General features: G+C 38.6%; 1 protein-coding gene and 1 pseudogene across 2 annotated transcripts; one reads left to right on the plus strand and one right to left on the minus strand.

Annotated features, from left to right (window-relative positions):
• Positions 1-3,618: 3,618 nt before the first annotated feature.
• Positions 3,619-4,182, plus strand: LOC308350864 (olfactory receptor 52A5-like; annotated as a pseudogene). Its single transcript has one exon. The product of its transcript is annotated as an olfactory receptor 52A5-like (transcript).
• A 10,877-nt stretch (positions 4,183-15,059) lies between these two features.
• Positions 15,060-15,995, minus strand: LOC308350130 (olfactory receptor 51V1-like; the record flags this gene model as incomplete). The annotated part of the gene is made up of 1 exon (XM_080815134.1): positions 15,060-15,995. One exon carries the CDS (start codon positions 15,993-15,995, stop codon positions 15,060-15,062), a length of 936 nt encoding a protein of 311 aa, XP_080671260.1.
• Between the last annotated feature and the right edge of the window lie 835 nt (positions 15,996-16,830).

Raw genomic sequence — 16,830 nt, forward strand, 5'->3', positions numbered from 1 at the left:
CATGTCCATATGCACAATCTCACTGTCACTTTCTACTTCAATGTTTCATACTACAAATAACAGAGAAAAAAATGATTTCTGGCTTGTGAAGGTATAATAATGAAGTTTAAGTATACCAAGTAGAAAAAGAAAACACATTTGAGCGTTCGCATTTAAAACCTGGTGAATTAAATAAATTGAAAATCACTGCCATGGGCTGTAAGATTAACCTCTGCTTGTTACATAAGACAGTCACTTGGACAATTCATTTCTGTCATGTCGTCCATTCTCACATGTCTTTTTCGTTGCCTTAATAAAGAAAAACCGTCACTCACAGTAGAGATGGTCTCACCAATTTTGAAAATGGACCTTATTTTTCCTCCTTTTGTCCCGATGGCATGGACATTCTAGGAGAAGCAAATTTTATGCAGGTCTGGGAATCACTAGAGTAAAGCCTGAACCCCGGGAGGGGCTGAGAGTGAGTAATTACAGGGCTGTGTTCCTTTGGGGGAATGAGGGCAAGCCCCGAGGCGGTGTCTGCAGGGCAGACTCTCCACTCCACTAAATTCTGAATAGTCTCACAAGTGCAAGTTTGCAATTACAATTCTCCTGTCCAGAGAGATTTGGAGTAAATGTCAGACAGAGAGATCAAGAAATTTCTTGTAGCTTGCTCCCTCCCTAATGAGTCCTTACATGTTTTTTGAAGGGCAGCAGATATGTCCTATATAAAACAGGCTACTGTTATTAACATAAATTTTATTTTATTTCCCTCCATTTCAGTTACAACTTTTCCCTCTTTTTTTGATAACATGACTTCAGTATTCAAAGACTTCATGTGCTGGCAAATAAAACATTCTTCAAAGTCATAATAGTTTTGTGTAAGGTTGATAATCCTTATAACCTGCTTGAAATCTGAGTCTCTACTTTCATAACAGCAATTACACCAAGCACTTTTTTTTAGCATTTAAATTGTGGTAGGAATTTTAGCATTATTTAATTCTCAGAATTAGAGTACTTCTGCTATCTAATTAAATTTCTAGAATTACTGAACACACATATCTTATATTTTAATGGTAGTAGATAAAGAATGTGCTTATAAAGCCAGGCTTTCTGGTTTGGAAACCCTTCTCTAACACCTGTGAGTACTCTATCCCTGGGCAGGATACTTAGCCTCATCTAAAATGGGGATGATAACATTACTTCATAGGATTGTCCTGACAATTGAGTTAGATGAAATTGTAAAACATTCAGAATTGCGAAAGACACAAAGCAAACACTTAATACAAGTAAATTGTAATAGTTTCCATTTTAGAGATGAAGAAACTGAGGTTAGAGTGGCACTCTTTAATAAGTTATCCATGAGCCACCAGGGCCTATTTTGTACGTGGAATGTGGCAAGCCAAATTGAGATGTTATGTAAGTACAAATTACAGACTAGATCAAAGACTTAGTTGGGAAAGAATGGTTTAAAATGTCTCTTCAAAAATTTTTATATTGACTACATATTGACATAATATTTTAGATATAGTAGGCTAAATAAAACATTAACGTGGGTTTTACCACTCAGTTTTACTTAGAATATCTAAAACTACATAAGTGGCTCATCTTGGACTGCTATGGGATGACACGTGGTTAGAGATATGCACTGGAAACTTTCTGAAGATCACATAGCTATGGCATTAATATTGTTCCAATTACTTAAATGTGAGTCTTTGGGCCTAACTGCATAATCTTTCTGCCTTAGAAAACAACTTCAAAATATTTATTGTTGAAAACATTCAAGTCATCCAACCTGATCATTTTCTTTCTTTTTTTTTTTTTGAGATTTTATTTATTTATTTGACAGACAGAAATCACAAGTAGGCAGAGAGGCAGGCACAGAGAGAGGAGAGGCAGGCTTCCTGCTGAGCAGAGAGCCTAATGTGGGGCTCGATCCCAGGACCCAGAGATCATGACCTGAGCTGAAGGCAGAGGCTTTAACCCACTGAGCCACCCAGGCGCCCCAACCTGATAATTTTCAATGGGTTAAAAAAACTCTATGAGGGACGCCTGGGTGGCTCAGTTGGTTAAGCAGCTGCCTTCAGCTCAGGTCATGATCCCAGCGTCCTGGGATCGAGTCCCACATCGGGCTCCTTGCTCGGCGGGGAGCCTGCTTCTCCCTCTGTCTCTGCCTACCACTCTGTCTGCCTGTGCTTGCTCGCTCTCTCTCTCTCTAACAAATAAATAAACAAATAAATAAATAAAACTCTATGAACACTATACTACAGAAACTCACTATGGAGAGACTTTGATTTCCTTTAATGTTGTAGAATAAATCTTTGAATTTCCCTCTGGTATGAATAATTAGAAATACTGGATAAATTTAGAGTAAAACCTTTTTTAATTTCCAGAAGCCAAGATTTAAAAGGTAAATGAAATCCACGGGAATGTGTGCCAAAAATCACATTGTTTGCTTAGGCTAACTAATATTAGCCATCCAGGAACTGTGGTTCACATTAACTACACAAGACTCATGTTCCCACACTCATTTTAGAAATATAGGAAAGATGTTGAAAATATTAGAACTGAGCTCCCATGTAGAACCAAAATGTTGACTGGATACAATTCAGAAAAATTAAGGGAAGAAAAGTTATCTTTTCCTTAGGAAAAAATGACAAAAATTTTGGTAACAATCTACCCAGAAATCATTCTTGACTTTTTTCATCCTTCTTTCATCTCCATTTCTTCTGTTTTCTGGCAATTTTGAAATAATATATAACTGTGAGAAAAAATAGACCACAGGGGCAAAGCAAAGTACAGTTTAAACACTGAAAAGAGAGGGTTTCTTCCCTACATATTTAAAAGTTTTGGAATAAGACTCAAATAGACTTTATATTTGGTAGTAAAACATGCTATAATTAAAACCTATGCAATTAATCAAAATCAGTTCTAAGAGGGAATTCTATAGCCATAAATGCCAACAATGGGAAACAAGTATTTCTAATAAACAATTTCACTTATCACCTCAAGAAACTAGAAACAGAACAAACTAAGCCCAAGGTGACAAAAGAAAGAAAGAGAGAGCAAAGATCATAGCAGAAATAAATGAAATGGAGATGAAAAGAATGTAGAAATGATCAATGAAACTAAGCTGTTTTTGTAAAAGATAAACAGAATTTACAAACTTTTAGCTAGACTATGAAGAACATGAGAGGAGTCTCACGTGAATGAAATTAGAGATGAGAGATGAGACATTACCACTGATACCATAGAAACAAAAAATCATGAGAGTTTTCTACAGATTATTATAGACCAACAAGCTGGATAACCTAGAAGAAAAGGATAGATTCCCTAAAACATAAAACTTATAAAGATTGAATCGGGAAGAAATAGAAAATGTGAACAGACCAATGATGAGTAAGGAGGTTGAATCAGTAATCCATCATTGCACACAGAAAAGCCCAGGATCAGATGTGATGGTGAACTCTACTAAATATTTTTAAAAAATTAATGCCAACCCTTCTCAAACTCTTTCAAAGGCTTGAAGAGGAAGGAACACCTCCAGACTCATTTTACAAGGCCAACATAACCCTAATATCAAACCTAGATTAAGACACTGTAAGAAAAGAAACTATAGACCAATAATCCTGATGAATATAGATGAAAAAATTCTGGATAAAATATTATCCTCTGAGACATGCTACCATATTCACCTGACAACTAGTCACACACACTGCTGTTGGGGTGACACTGCAGCCTGCCATTCTGGTCATCCCATGCCTATTGCTCATAAAGTGTCGTCTGAAATTTTATAGAACCAAGTTAATATCCTACACTTACTGGGAACACATGGCCCTTGTGAAGTTTGCCACTGAAGATGTTTCCATCAACAAATTCTATGGTCTCCTTGGAGCCTTTATTGTTGGTGGCCTGGACTTCATTTTGATCAGCCTCTCCTATGTACAAATATTTATCACTGTCTTCCACCTGCCCCAGAAAGAGGCACGTCTGAAGGCATTTAATACCTGTGTTCCCCACATATGTGTCTTCTTCCAGTTCTATCTCCTGGTTTTTTTTTTTTTTTTTTTTTTTTTTACCTTTTTCACCCACAGGTCTGAATCATGTATTCCATCACATATACATATCACCTTATCCAAACTTTACCTACTGGTTCCACCTTTCCTCAACTCCCTTGTCTATGGGATGAAGACCAAACACATCTGAGATAAGGTAGTAAAAATGTTTCGTTCTAAAAACCAGGGCTGATATTTGATGGAAATACCTCCCCTTACGGATTTCATGGCTCATCTATTGGTCCTATGTGATGTGAAAATCCAGTTAATAGTTTGGAATATTGTCATGCTTTATGAATGAAGAATGAATGAATGAATAAATAAATAATTATTTTAAATAATCCCACAGGATATTGAGTTTATGTCAGAAGACAGTTATTAGAAATTGAGGAAATAGAAGAACAGATAAGACACTGAAAGACTAAATGCTGGCTATAAGAAAAACCAGAACACATGACTTCCTTAGCACCTGATGCTGTTTGGGGCAGAACAGACAAATTCAAGATCCTTTTGCAGATTGTAGTGGAACGTAATACTTAACACTGATTGTTTTATACTTAGAGCACTATGATTAACCTCCTTTATATAATATACAAGTCCAACTACATTTTTTCTCCAACTATTCTAAAATCTTCCTACAGTTTACTTTTCCCTTAAAAATTAACCCCTTGAATATATCTTTGTTAAATATAGTCGGAACTATGTCTGATATAAAGATCTGTATCTCCTTGGTCTCAAATCCTCTCTATTAATCAATTTATGTTTAATAAAATTGCTCCTTCTCTTAACCTAAAAATATATTTGCTCCACAAATTTGGGACTAAGGCATATAATGCCACACTAATCTTTTTATTCTTCTTCAGTGTTCATTTAATTTCTTCATTTGTATAAAGAGCATTTGAGAAAAGCTCTGGTATTTATTTGTTGTTGTTGTCATTATTGCTGTTTTTTAAGGAATGTGAAGGTAAGTTCTAGACTTATTTTAAACAGCATTATTCTTTTTGTTTTCTTTTTTTTTTTTTTTAACATATAATGTATTATTAGCCCCAAGGGTACAGGTCTGTGAATTGCCAGGTTTACACACTTCACAGCACTCACCATAGCACATACCCTCCCCAATGTCCATAACCCCACCACCCTCTCCCTGCCCCACTCCCCACAGACAACCCTCAGTTTGTTTTGTGAGATTAAGAGTCTCTTATGGTTTGTCTCCCTCCTGATCCCATCTTGTTTCATTTATTCTTTTCCTACCCCCCAAACCCCCCACGTTGCATCTCCACTTCCTCATATCAGGGAGATCATGTGATAGTTGTCTTTCTCTGATTGACTTATTTCGCTAAACATAATACCCTCTAGTTCCATCCACGTTGTTGCAAATGGCAAGATTTCATTTCTTTTGATGGCTGCATAGTATTCCACTGTATATATATACCACTTCTTCTTTATCCATTTATCTGTTGATGGACATCTAGGTTCTTTCCATCCTTTGGCTATTGTGGACATTGCTGCCATAAACATTCGGGTGCACGTGCCCCTTCGGATCACTACGTTTGTATCTTTAGGGTAAATACCCAGTAGTGCAATGGCTGGGTCATAGGGTAGCTCTATTTTCAACTTTTTGAGGAACCTCCATGCTGTTTTCCAGAGTGCTTGCACCAGCTTGCATTCCCACCAACAGTGTAGGGGGGTTCCCCTCGCCTCATCTGCATCCTCACCAGCATCTGTCATTTCCTGACTTGTTAATTTTAGCCATTCTGACTGGTGTGAGGTGGTATCTCATTGTGGTTTTGATTTGTATTTCCCTGATGCCAAGTGATGTGGAGCACTTTTTCATGTGTCTGTTGGCCATCTGGATGTCTTCTTTGCAGTAATGTCTGTTCATGTCCTCTGCCCATTTCTTGATTGGATTATTTGTTCTTTGGGTGTTGAATTTGCTAAGCTCTTTATAGATTTTGGATACTAGCCCTTTATCTGATATGTCCATTTGCAAATATCTTCTCCCATTCTGTCAGTGGTCTTTTGGTTTTGTTAACTGTTTCCTTTGCTGTGCAAAAGCTTTTGATCTTGATGAAGTCCCAGTAGTTCATTTTTGCCCTTGCTTCCCTTGCCTTTGGAGATCTTCCTAGGAAGCAGTTGCAGCGACTGAGGTTGAAGAGGTTGCTGCCTGTGTTCTCCTCAAGGATTTTGATGGATTCCTTTCTCACATTGAGGTCTTTCATCCATTTTGAGTCTATTTTTGTGTGTGGTGTGAGGAAATGGTCCAGTTTTATTTTTCTGCATGTGGCTGTCCAATTTTCCCAACATCATTTTTGAAGAGACTGTCTTTATTCCATTGGACATTCTTTCCTGCTTTGTCAAAGATTAGTTGACCATAGAGTTGAGGGTCTATTTCTGGGCTCTCTGTTCTGTTCCATTGATCTATGTATCTGTTTTTGTGCCAGTACCATACTGTCTTGATGATGACAGCTTTGTAATAGAGCTTGAAGTTCGGAATTGTGATGCCACCAACTTTGGCTTTCTTTTTCAATATTCCCTTGGCTATTCGAGGTCGTTTCTGGTTCCGTACAAATTTAGGATTAATTTTTCCATTTCTTTGAAAAAATGGATGGGATTTTGATAGGGATTGCATTAAATGTGTAGATTGCTTTAGGTAGCATAGACATGTTCACGATATTTGTTTTACCAATCCAGGAGCATGGAACATTTTTCCCTTTCTTTGTATCTACCTCAATTTCTTTCATGAGTACTTTATAGTTTTCTGAGTATAGATTCTTTGCCTCTTGGGTTGGGTTTATTCCTGGTATTTTATGGTTTTGGGTGCAATTGTAAATGGGATTGACTCCTTAATTTCTCTTTCGTCTGTCTTGTTGTTGGTGTAAAGAAATGCAAGTGATTTCTGTGCATTGATTTTATATCCTGGCACTTTACTGAATTCCTGTACAAGTTCTAGAAGATTTGGAGTGGAGTCTTTTGGGTTTTCCACATATAGTATCATATCACCTGAAAAGAGTGATAGTTTGACTTCTTCTTTGCCAATTTGGATGCTTTTACTTTCTTTTTGTTGTCTGATTGCTGAGGCTAAGACTTCCAGTACTATGTTGAATAGCAGTGGTGATAAAGGACATCCCTGCCGTGTTCCTGACCTTAGTGGAAAAGCTCTCAGTTCTTCTCCATTGAGAATGATATTTGCAGTGGGTTTTTCATAGATGGCTTTGATGATATTGAAGTATGGACCCTATGTCCCTACACTTCGCAGAGTTTTGATCAGGAAGGTATGCTGTACTTTGTCAAACGCTTTTTCAGCATCTATTGAGAGTATCATGTGGTTCTTGTTCTTTCTTTTATTAATATATTGTATCACATTGATTGATTTGCAGATGTTGAACCAACCTTGTAGCCCTGGAATAAATCCCTCTTGGTCGTGGTGAATAATCCTTTTAATGTACTGTTGGATCCTATTGGCTAGTATTTTGGTGAGAATTTTTGCATTCAAATAGCATTATTCTTGGGACCCCTGGGTGGCTCAATGGGTTGAGCCTCTGCCTTCAGATCAGGTCATGATCTCAGGGTCCAGGGACCAAGTCCTGCATTGGGCTCTCTGCCATCAGGGAGCCTGCTTCCCTTTCTCTCTCTGCCTACTTGTGATCTCTCTCTCTGTAAAATAAATAAATAAAATCTTTAAAATTAATAAATAAATAAACAGCATTCTCCTTAACTTTTGTTCAGTCATTTTCCTAATTCAACCAACAATAACCCTTTAATCCAAGAAACCTGGTCAGAAATTCTGGTGGCTAAGATTCTCACTATGCTGGTTTTCCAAAGTACGTTTTTCTTTTTCACAGAAAGCAAGTACATTTTGTTATGCTTTAAGATGATTATATACCAATGATAATATTTCATATAAAAGCTGTATTTTGCAAGACCAACAAAAGTGAGGACAAAAACTCCAATATGTGTCAAGAATATTTGATACAAATAACAGATTTCAATTTGGTAAGGGAGAAAACCATTGTGGAAGTTGTTACGTGCTTGAGTTCTGGAGACAAAATGAGCTTGGTTCAAAACATTATTTTGCCACTTATGAACTACATATGTTGGAATACAACTTATAGTCGTATATTCAGCTATTAAACTACCAACAAGGAAGAATAACAGGAGTTTCATTGGGAACAAGAGATGGAGCGGTCACGGTGTAACAAAATGAAAGCATTTATGTAAGGCCCTTCCCATGGGGTGTGGTACTGGTGAAAACTCAGGAGGGGTTATCATAGTCATCATGGTCATCACTGTAAGGTTTTACAGGCGAGATACACAGGACACCAGGCGAGATAGGGGCAAGACATGGTTTATTAAAGGCGCCCTCAGGTGAGGTTCCACGACTCAGGAGAGGAGAGTTGGAGAAGTCGCGTGTGGGAAGGGGTTGAGTGAGCTTTTATTGGACCAAGGCAGGGCAGGGCCTCATAACCATATTTGGTAAGGTTACAGGTTGGGGGTTGGAAAGTCCCAAAATGGCTGGTTTCTGTTTATTGCATAGGTTTCAGTTTGCTCAAGGCGACTTGTCCTTCTGGCAGGAAAGTCCTGGGTAGGGGGAAGATGGCGGCCTGGCAGTCACCTTATTGTTCCTCCTGCATTCCCAGGGCCAAGGACCCAAAAATCACCATGATCATTTTCATTGTGAAAATCTACATCACTCCTACTGTGCTTGAGCTGAAATGCTGAACCACTATTTTCCAGTTTATTCATAACACACTAAAGTCAATTTTAAAAATACAAATTAAAGCTTTATGTATGATCCAGTCTGTGGTCCTTTTCATTCACCTGTTGACTGGAGTGTTATTATACCTCTATCTCTATCCATATTCACATAGCTTGTGTGCATAGTCAAGTTTGTTAGTTTTAGGTGACTTTATATTTCTATCATTCAATTTCTTCGCTTGTATTTTCAGCTTTTAATACAAGTGTGTGTGCAAATGTTCCATTATGCAAGTGGATTACTCTATGTCTCCTGTTTGAGCTGCTGATTTCCTTGAATTTTGTATTTTTGAGCTCTAGGTAGTGAGACACTTCCTTTATTGAGTGCATGAAGATCTAAAGTTGAGGGATCTTCCTTGTTGATTGATCTTTATATCACTGTGAAACCCTTCTCCTTCTCTATTCTCGGAAAATCTCAGGTTTGTTATTTTCTACTAGCCTTTATTTTAGCTCAGCAATCCTGTCTTCTCTGTAATTCTGCATTCCTGAATTATTAGGTTTAGCTCTTGTGCTTCAGAATTCTCTAACGTCCATCTGGTTCATTCTATCTGTCTCTCTTTATTTTAAGTTTTAGTATGTTCTATCTTCCTGGTAAAATTCCCCAACTCTTTATTTTATAGAAACTAATAAATTCCTTTGTCATCCATCCTTTTATTTCCTTGAACCCATTAAGCATTGTTACTTTAAAATCCCTGACTGCTATTTACAATAAATACACGCGTGGGTGGCTCTGTTTCTTCTGTTTTCGCCTTGTTCATGAACTCATGTTCCTGGCTCTTGCTGTGCCTACTGATTTCTTATTGGGTGTTAGATTTCCTATATGAAAATTATGAAGGCCAGATGAAGTTATATTGTCCTCCAGTAATAATTCAGCCATTGCTCTGTGATCAACTCCATATAGGACTTTTACCTTGATCTGATCAAAATATGACTGAGTTGAAGCTTATTCTACAACTTTATTGGCCTGGGGCACTTTTGCATCTAAGGCTTAACCTGCTCAGGCTTTCAACTCTGAGAAAGGGTACAATCCACAGTATGGGCTATACTCTTTGTTTGTCAAGGGGGAAAAAAAAAAAAAAAAAGACTGCCCCAAACTCCTTCTTTATTTTTCAAATGCTCTCTGCATACTCTTTGACTTCCCATTCCATGCAGTTTCAGAGGTTAGCAAATGTTTCCTCTGGAAACTAACACACGTTGTCAGTGTCAGGTCTCTGTTCCTCCTTTCTCGCCTGGAATGAGATCTTTTTGTTGCCTACTTTTGTCTTTTATGCTCTGCCAGAGTTCCCAAAATCTCTGTTTTCTGACTCTCAAAATGAGCTTTCTGCTGGGAAAAATCTTGCTTTTGGGTCAGAAATAGCAGATGGCTCTTGGTGCCTGGAATGGCCAACAACCCCTGTACTGACAGATGAAGGATGACTCCAGACTTTGCTGTGAAAGAGAGGAGAAGGCAAGGGGTGTGGGGGCCAAGGCTCAGAGACACAAGCCTTGGCTTTTCTTTGCTCTCGAACTTTTGTAGGTCCTTCAGGATACTCACAAATGCTTATCACTGTTTCTCAGGCAGTGATGTTTGACAAGGGGTCTTACTGGAACTAGGAGGATCTGTTTTGGGGAAAGATATGCTAATCTGCTTGTTCTAGGAGTCCTGCTAGACATAGCCTAAGGGACAGTGCATACCTAACTTAGATCACAGGGCCTCTGTTTGGGCTAAGCAAGCTTCCAGGAAGGCAGCTTCCCTGGGCATTCCAATGGCACAGTGGTCATTGCAGACCTCAGCATTCCAAAGGCCTATACTCTTCTGGAAAACCTTCCCTGCCCCCCATAACAGCCTCTGTGTAACATTTTTGCAAGCGAGGTATTAATGGCTGAGTTCATGCTCTATGTTAACCCCAACTTCTTGGCAAATGGGGCTTCAGAAAGTCAGCTTTCTCCAACATCAGAAATACTCCTCTCTGGAATCTTACAGCTTCAGAACATCTCTGATGGCATTTTAATCTCTTCTTTACTTGTTCATCGGGTAAGCTTTTGCCTCTAGTTTCTCCTTCTTGCTCCTTTTGGGCTGAATTATAATTTGGAGTTTATACACAAAACATTTTGAATTTTCCTCATTTTTCCTTTTTTAATACAGTTTTGGGTATGCTTAGGAAACTGTGCCAATCACAAAATGTATATATGGTCTGTAATATATATGAAATAGTTTGTGATGTCTATGTATATGAAAACTCCATGGGTCAGTTAAAATAATTCCATATCCTGAGAAAAATCCTTCTGAAAAAATATATATTTTAAAATTAAAGAATGCTATTAATTGTATAAAACTCAATATAAAATACTTCTCCCTAATGAGTATGATATTTGGGCTTTTTTTTTTTTAAGATTTTAGTTATTTATTTAACAGAGAGAGAAATCACAAGTAGGTAGAGCAGCAGGCAGAGAGAGAGGGGGAAGCAGGCTCCCCAATGAGCAAAGAGCCTGATGCCAGGCTGAATCCCAGGACCCTGAGATCATGACCTGAGCTGAAAGCAGAGGCTTAACCCAATGACCCACCCAGGTGCTCTGATATTCAGGCTTTTCTATACTTCAATACATGTAGAATTATTTTAAGTACTATTAGATCATCTCATAAATGTTATTCTGCACAGTTTTTAGCTACTATTGTAATAATATAGGCAAGTTTGTAACATACCGCTTTTGGGATTTTTCACTTCCAATATGCCCGTGACAATGAATATTATAGAAGTACCATAATTCAGTTAACTTTTTCTCTCAATAAAGAGTTTTGGAAAAACATTCATGATGTAATGAGCGTTTATGCCCAATTTCGTCTTTTCATAGCTCTAAGTAATTTTGTTCTATGCATTAGTAAAAATAGAATTGCAGTACAAATATAAATACCACCTATTTTTTTAAAAGATTTTATTTGACAGTGAGAGAGATCACAAGTAGGCAGAGGCAGGCAGAGAAAGGGGCAAACAGGAAGGGGCAAACAGGCTTCCCGCTGAGGAGGGAGCCCAATGCAGGGCTCCACCTCGGGACCCTGAGATCATGACCTGGGCCTAAGGCCTAAGGCAGACACTTTACCATCTGAGCCATCCAGGCTCCCCATATACAGATCATTTTGTTATTTGCTGCAGTTATATTCTCCTGAATTGCCGAAAACACTGCACTAATCAATGCGAAACACACCATTACGTTGCTTTTGCTTTTGAGCCTGTGATCACATTTTCCATAACCAGTTTTACATAATCTGTGTATGCTTCTGTCTAAAGGCACATTTCAATACGTATTTCCTACAAATAATGAATTTCATGCGCTATTTCATTGTAGTAAGACACTAGCTGAGAAGTATTTCCCGTTTTCCTGGCTTTGGGTCGTGTGTCTGTAGATTCCTTTAGATTTCACCCTACAACGGTGCCATCCACTACACTTTATTTAATCTGTCATTACCTCCTGGATTCACAAATTTAGTCACTTTCTTCTCTTTGCCATAGTTTCATCACATATTCTCGATGCTACCTTAGCACTTGAGGCAGAGCCTCATACACAGATGGGTAAACCTCCTCGTGCCTTTTCTGAATACAGCATTTTTGATGCATTAATATTGAACTCACGGACAACAAAGCTATGATCTAAAGGCAGCTTATCTGACATGCTTATTTCCTCTGTGAGATGGACCACAGCCTATGTATATGAGCCTGGACAGCACTTCCACAACATGCTTGGGGCCATCTTCAACAGTTCCCGTCACCACCACCACCACCAAATGGAAAGAACAGAGTGTTAAATAGACCACGGAAAGGGATACTCATTTACGCCTATTAGATATAAACCAGAAGGCAGAGCTTTGCCTTGTCCAACCGCAGCTGGGAACGTGTGTGCTAGGCAACTCAAAGTTTTTGCTGCTCTGCAAAAACTTAGATCTCCACTGATGGTGACAGCACCGAGGCATTGCTTTTGAGGTTTCAAATACATTTTAACAAGTAGGTGAATTTACAAACACAGAATCTGTAAATAATAGGGATTGACTACATGTGTGTGTGTATATGTATATATACACAAATATGTATACACACAAATATGCATATGTAGATATATATCCATATACACATATACAATGCTTTAATAGCTACTTTCTCAATATGCTATCAATTTAGTAACAATTTATTTAAAATAAAGTACAAATCTGTAAACTCATACTCTCACACTCTCTCTCACTTACTCAAATAAACAGATAAAAGCTAAAAAGAGTCACACTAATTTTCTAATAAAATATTAAAAGACAAATTAAAGTTAACAAGCCAAACAATAATTTTCAAACTTGAATTTTTCCCTGTTTATTCGGATATTGATGGTGGAACTTCATTACCTGAAGGTACATGTGCAACAATTTTCTTCCTCCCATCTCTGCGGCTTAACTGTAATTTGTCTCTGCTGGTGACTCTGCTGCCCAGTCATGGCTAGTACACAGCTGTCATTAGGAGACGATATTTAAAGAAATGAAAAACATCTTGAGATTGCTACTATGTGTTTTATTTTTTATTTTTTATTTTAGGAGGTCAATATTTTTAAAAAGCAAGTACCCAAAAAATTACATCTGCTTTTTATGATTGAATTGAATTTCCTAATTTTATCTATGAAGAGGATGAGACTTAGAAGTGAAATATACATTGAAAGGAGTCTCAAAACCACAATTCTATCCCCAACCTAGCTACCGACGTTTTACTTCTATCTCTCGGCCTTAGCAACCTCCCTTAAAAATAAAGAGGTTACTCAAACTGTCTTTAAAATTTCACATATGCTGACACCAAGATTGAAGTCAACTGACAGCTCTCATGAGCACTGTAAGCTATACAGATTCAGGGCACACGGTAGCATATGTAGAGACGTGATAGTCGATTCTGTCAGTGTTCACCAAGTCTTTTGCACTCAACTCTAATCTAACCTACCCATCCAGTATTCTATAGGGAGTCAGAATGGGCTTTCCTGGCACGTTGGCTTAATTACAGGTAGAAGAGGTGAGGTGTGAGTGACTTTGTTGGGGCCCAGGGAAAGCGGCCCCAAAGTATGACATAATGTCATAAAGATTATTTTGAATTGAAGTAATTTAAGAAATAGCCAGTACAAGAATACTGACTCTTCTTTGTCTCCAGAAAGCAGGAGATCCATCTCCCTTGGGAAAGGTACCCTGTCTGCACCAAGAGGTAAAGAGACATCCTATCATCTGAGGTAGGGAATGTAGGGCCAAAGGAGCCTATATAAATAAACCTTGGGAAAAAATAGAAAGATAAAAATAAATACAGCTTGTAACTACTACTAACATATTACCTCAGCCCAGATTCTAGTCCAAATTACAGTTCCTTACTGGTTCAAGCTCCTGAGCATAAGGTTTTTTTGTCCTGTCCATTCCTCGCAGATAAATTATCCTTTGTCTAAAATGAACAAACACTTCATGCTGGGGAGCCTGGGTGGCTCAGTCGGTTAAGTGTTCCACTGTTGGTTATCAGCTCAGGTCATGATCTCTCCATCATGGGATCGAACCCTGCCTGGGGTTCTGTGCTCAGCACAGAGTCTGCTTCAGATTCTCTCTCCTTCTCCTCCTGCTCTCTTTCTCTCTCTCAAATAAATAAAATCTTAACACACAAAAAAAACCCAAAACAAAACAAAGAAAAAAACCCCCACTTCATGCATTGGTCATTTCTTAGGGTCTGAAGTTTACTACTGGGCCTCTATGTGCATGGGGTTAAATATTGATTTTTTTCCCTGTTAATCTGTCTCATGCCAATTTAATTTTTAGACCAGTTTAGGAGAACCTTGAAGGATAGAGTAAAATTTTCCTCTCAACAACCTTAACAGAGTCGACTTGCAATACCTGATAATAATATGTAAAGACTATTCATTTCATACATAGTAAATGTACAAATATACCAGTTCCACGAGAAAATAAAATCACACTCTGAATTAGAAGTCAAAAAGCACGAATGGTACTGTAAACTTGGGAATTACCCAGGCAAGTGCTCATTGACACACTCTGGAACATAACTCACTGTAGCTAACTAACATCATACTGAATTTTAAAATTAGGGAATGAGATCAAGAACATATCCTCTGCATATTTCTCTAGCTTTGGAAAACTAAATTAGAAAATGATTGTTTTCTAAAGTCTGCTTTTAATCTGTTAAATATTACATAAAAATGTATTACTTCTGCCACATGTTGTAATTTGTCATTCCTATCGCAAACACTCCCTTCCCTTCCTTAGAACACATTAACCTCCAGTGCTCAGTTTGGTTTAGTGAACCATCTCTGGATCCTAATACGTATTTGTTGGGTTTTGACACTGTAGATGATGGGGTTCATCAAGGGTGGGAAAAGGATATAGATGTTGCCCATGAGGACATGGACCACAGGAGAGAGGTGCTTTCCAAAACGGTGCACCATAGTCAGACCAATGATTGGGATATAGAAAACTAGAACTGCACAGATGTGGGAGACACAGGTCTGCAAGGACTTGAATCGCTCCTCCCGGGATGCAATAGTCAATACTGAGTGCAGGATCAAGACGTAGGAGACCAGAATGAGCACTGCATCCAAAAACAGTGTGCAGATCACCAGAGCCAGGGCATAGAAGCTGTTGAAGCGGATGTCAGAGCAGGCGAGCCGAAGCAGGTCCTGGTGCAGGCAGAAAGAGTGGGAGAGGACATGGGGGCGGCAGTAATCAAAGAACTTTAGGCGGACAATGGGAGCAGTGAGGAAAATTCTCCCTAAAATGGCCACACCAATGCTGATGATTCTTGTATTGGTGAGAATGGATGTATATCTCAGAGGTTTGGAGATTGCAGTGAAGCGATCAAAGGCCATGGCCAGTAGGACTCCAGACTCCATGCATGATAGACCATGAACAAAGAAGGCTTGAGCAATGCACGCGTCCAGACCAATCTCCTGGTTGAGCCCCCACAGGATGCCCAGCACTGTGTGTACTGTGGACAGCCCCATGCACAGGTCAGTGAGGGCCAGCATGGCCAGGAAGTAGAACATGGGCTGATGCAGGCTCGGCTCTGTCCTAATCACGTGCAGCACCAGGCAGTTCCCTGAGAGTACCATAGCATAGATACAGAAGAAAGGGATGGAGAGCCAAGGGTATTCCCGTTCCAGGCCAGGGAAACCCGCAAGGAGAAAGGTGGAGTTACTGACTTTGGAATGAGGTTGAACAGACATGAGTCTATAAAAACAGAAACCTCTCAGGAAAAAAAAAAAAAAAAGTGTGTGTTTATGTGTGTTTGTGTGTATGTGTATACACATATATATTTATGGAACAGCTTATTAAGAATCCTAAGTGTTTTCTACCCCTTAATATAAACTTTGAGGTAACAGCCATAGAAAGAATGACTGGATTTGGCACAACAACTCATACATAAGACCAATGCTTTTTTACCGAAACTGCATTTGCTCTGAAACAAACTACATTATGCCTACGTGTGAAACCTCCTTGTCATTAGGTCATTGGCCCCATCAGAGGAATCTGTGTCCATATCCACAATCTCACTGTCACTTTCTACTTCAATGTTTCATACTACAAATAAGAGAAAAAAGTGATTTCTGGCATGTGTAGGTATAATAATGAAGTTTAAGTACACCAAGTGGAAAAAGAAAACACATTTGAGTGTTCACATTTAAAACCTGGTGAATTAAAAAAATAAAAACAAAAACAAAAACAAAAAAAATAAAGCCTGGTGAATTAAATTGCAAATCACTGTCATGGGCTATAAGGTTAACCTCTGCCTGTTACATAAGACACTCAGTCACTTGGAGAATTCATTTCTCAGTATGTTGTCCATTCTGACATGTTGTTTTTGCTGCCTTAAAAAAGAACAACTGTCACTCACAGTAGAGATGGTCGCGCCAATCTTGAAAATGGATCTTGTTCTTCCTCCTTTTGTCCCAGTGGCATGTACATTCTAGGAGAAGCAAAATTTATGCAGGTCTGGGAATCACTGGAGAAAAGCCTGAACCCTGGGAGGCTTTGAGAGGTAGTGATGCAACATACAGGGCC

The sequence above is a fragment of the Martes martes genome, assembly GCF_963455335.1.
Source record: "Martes martes genome assembly, chromosome: 10".
NCBI classification, from domain to species: Eukaryota; Metazoa; Chordata; class Mammalia; order Carnivora; family Mustelidae; genus Martes; species Martes martes.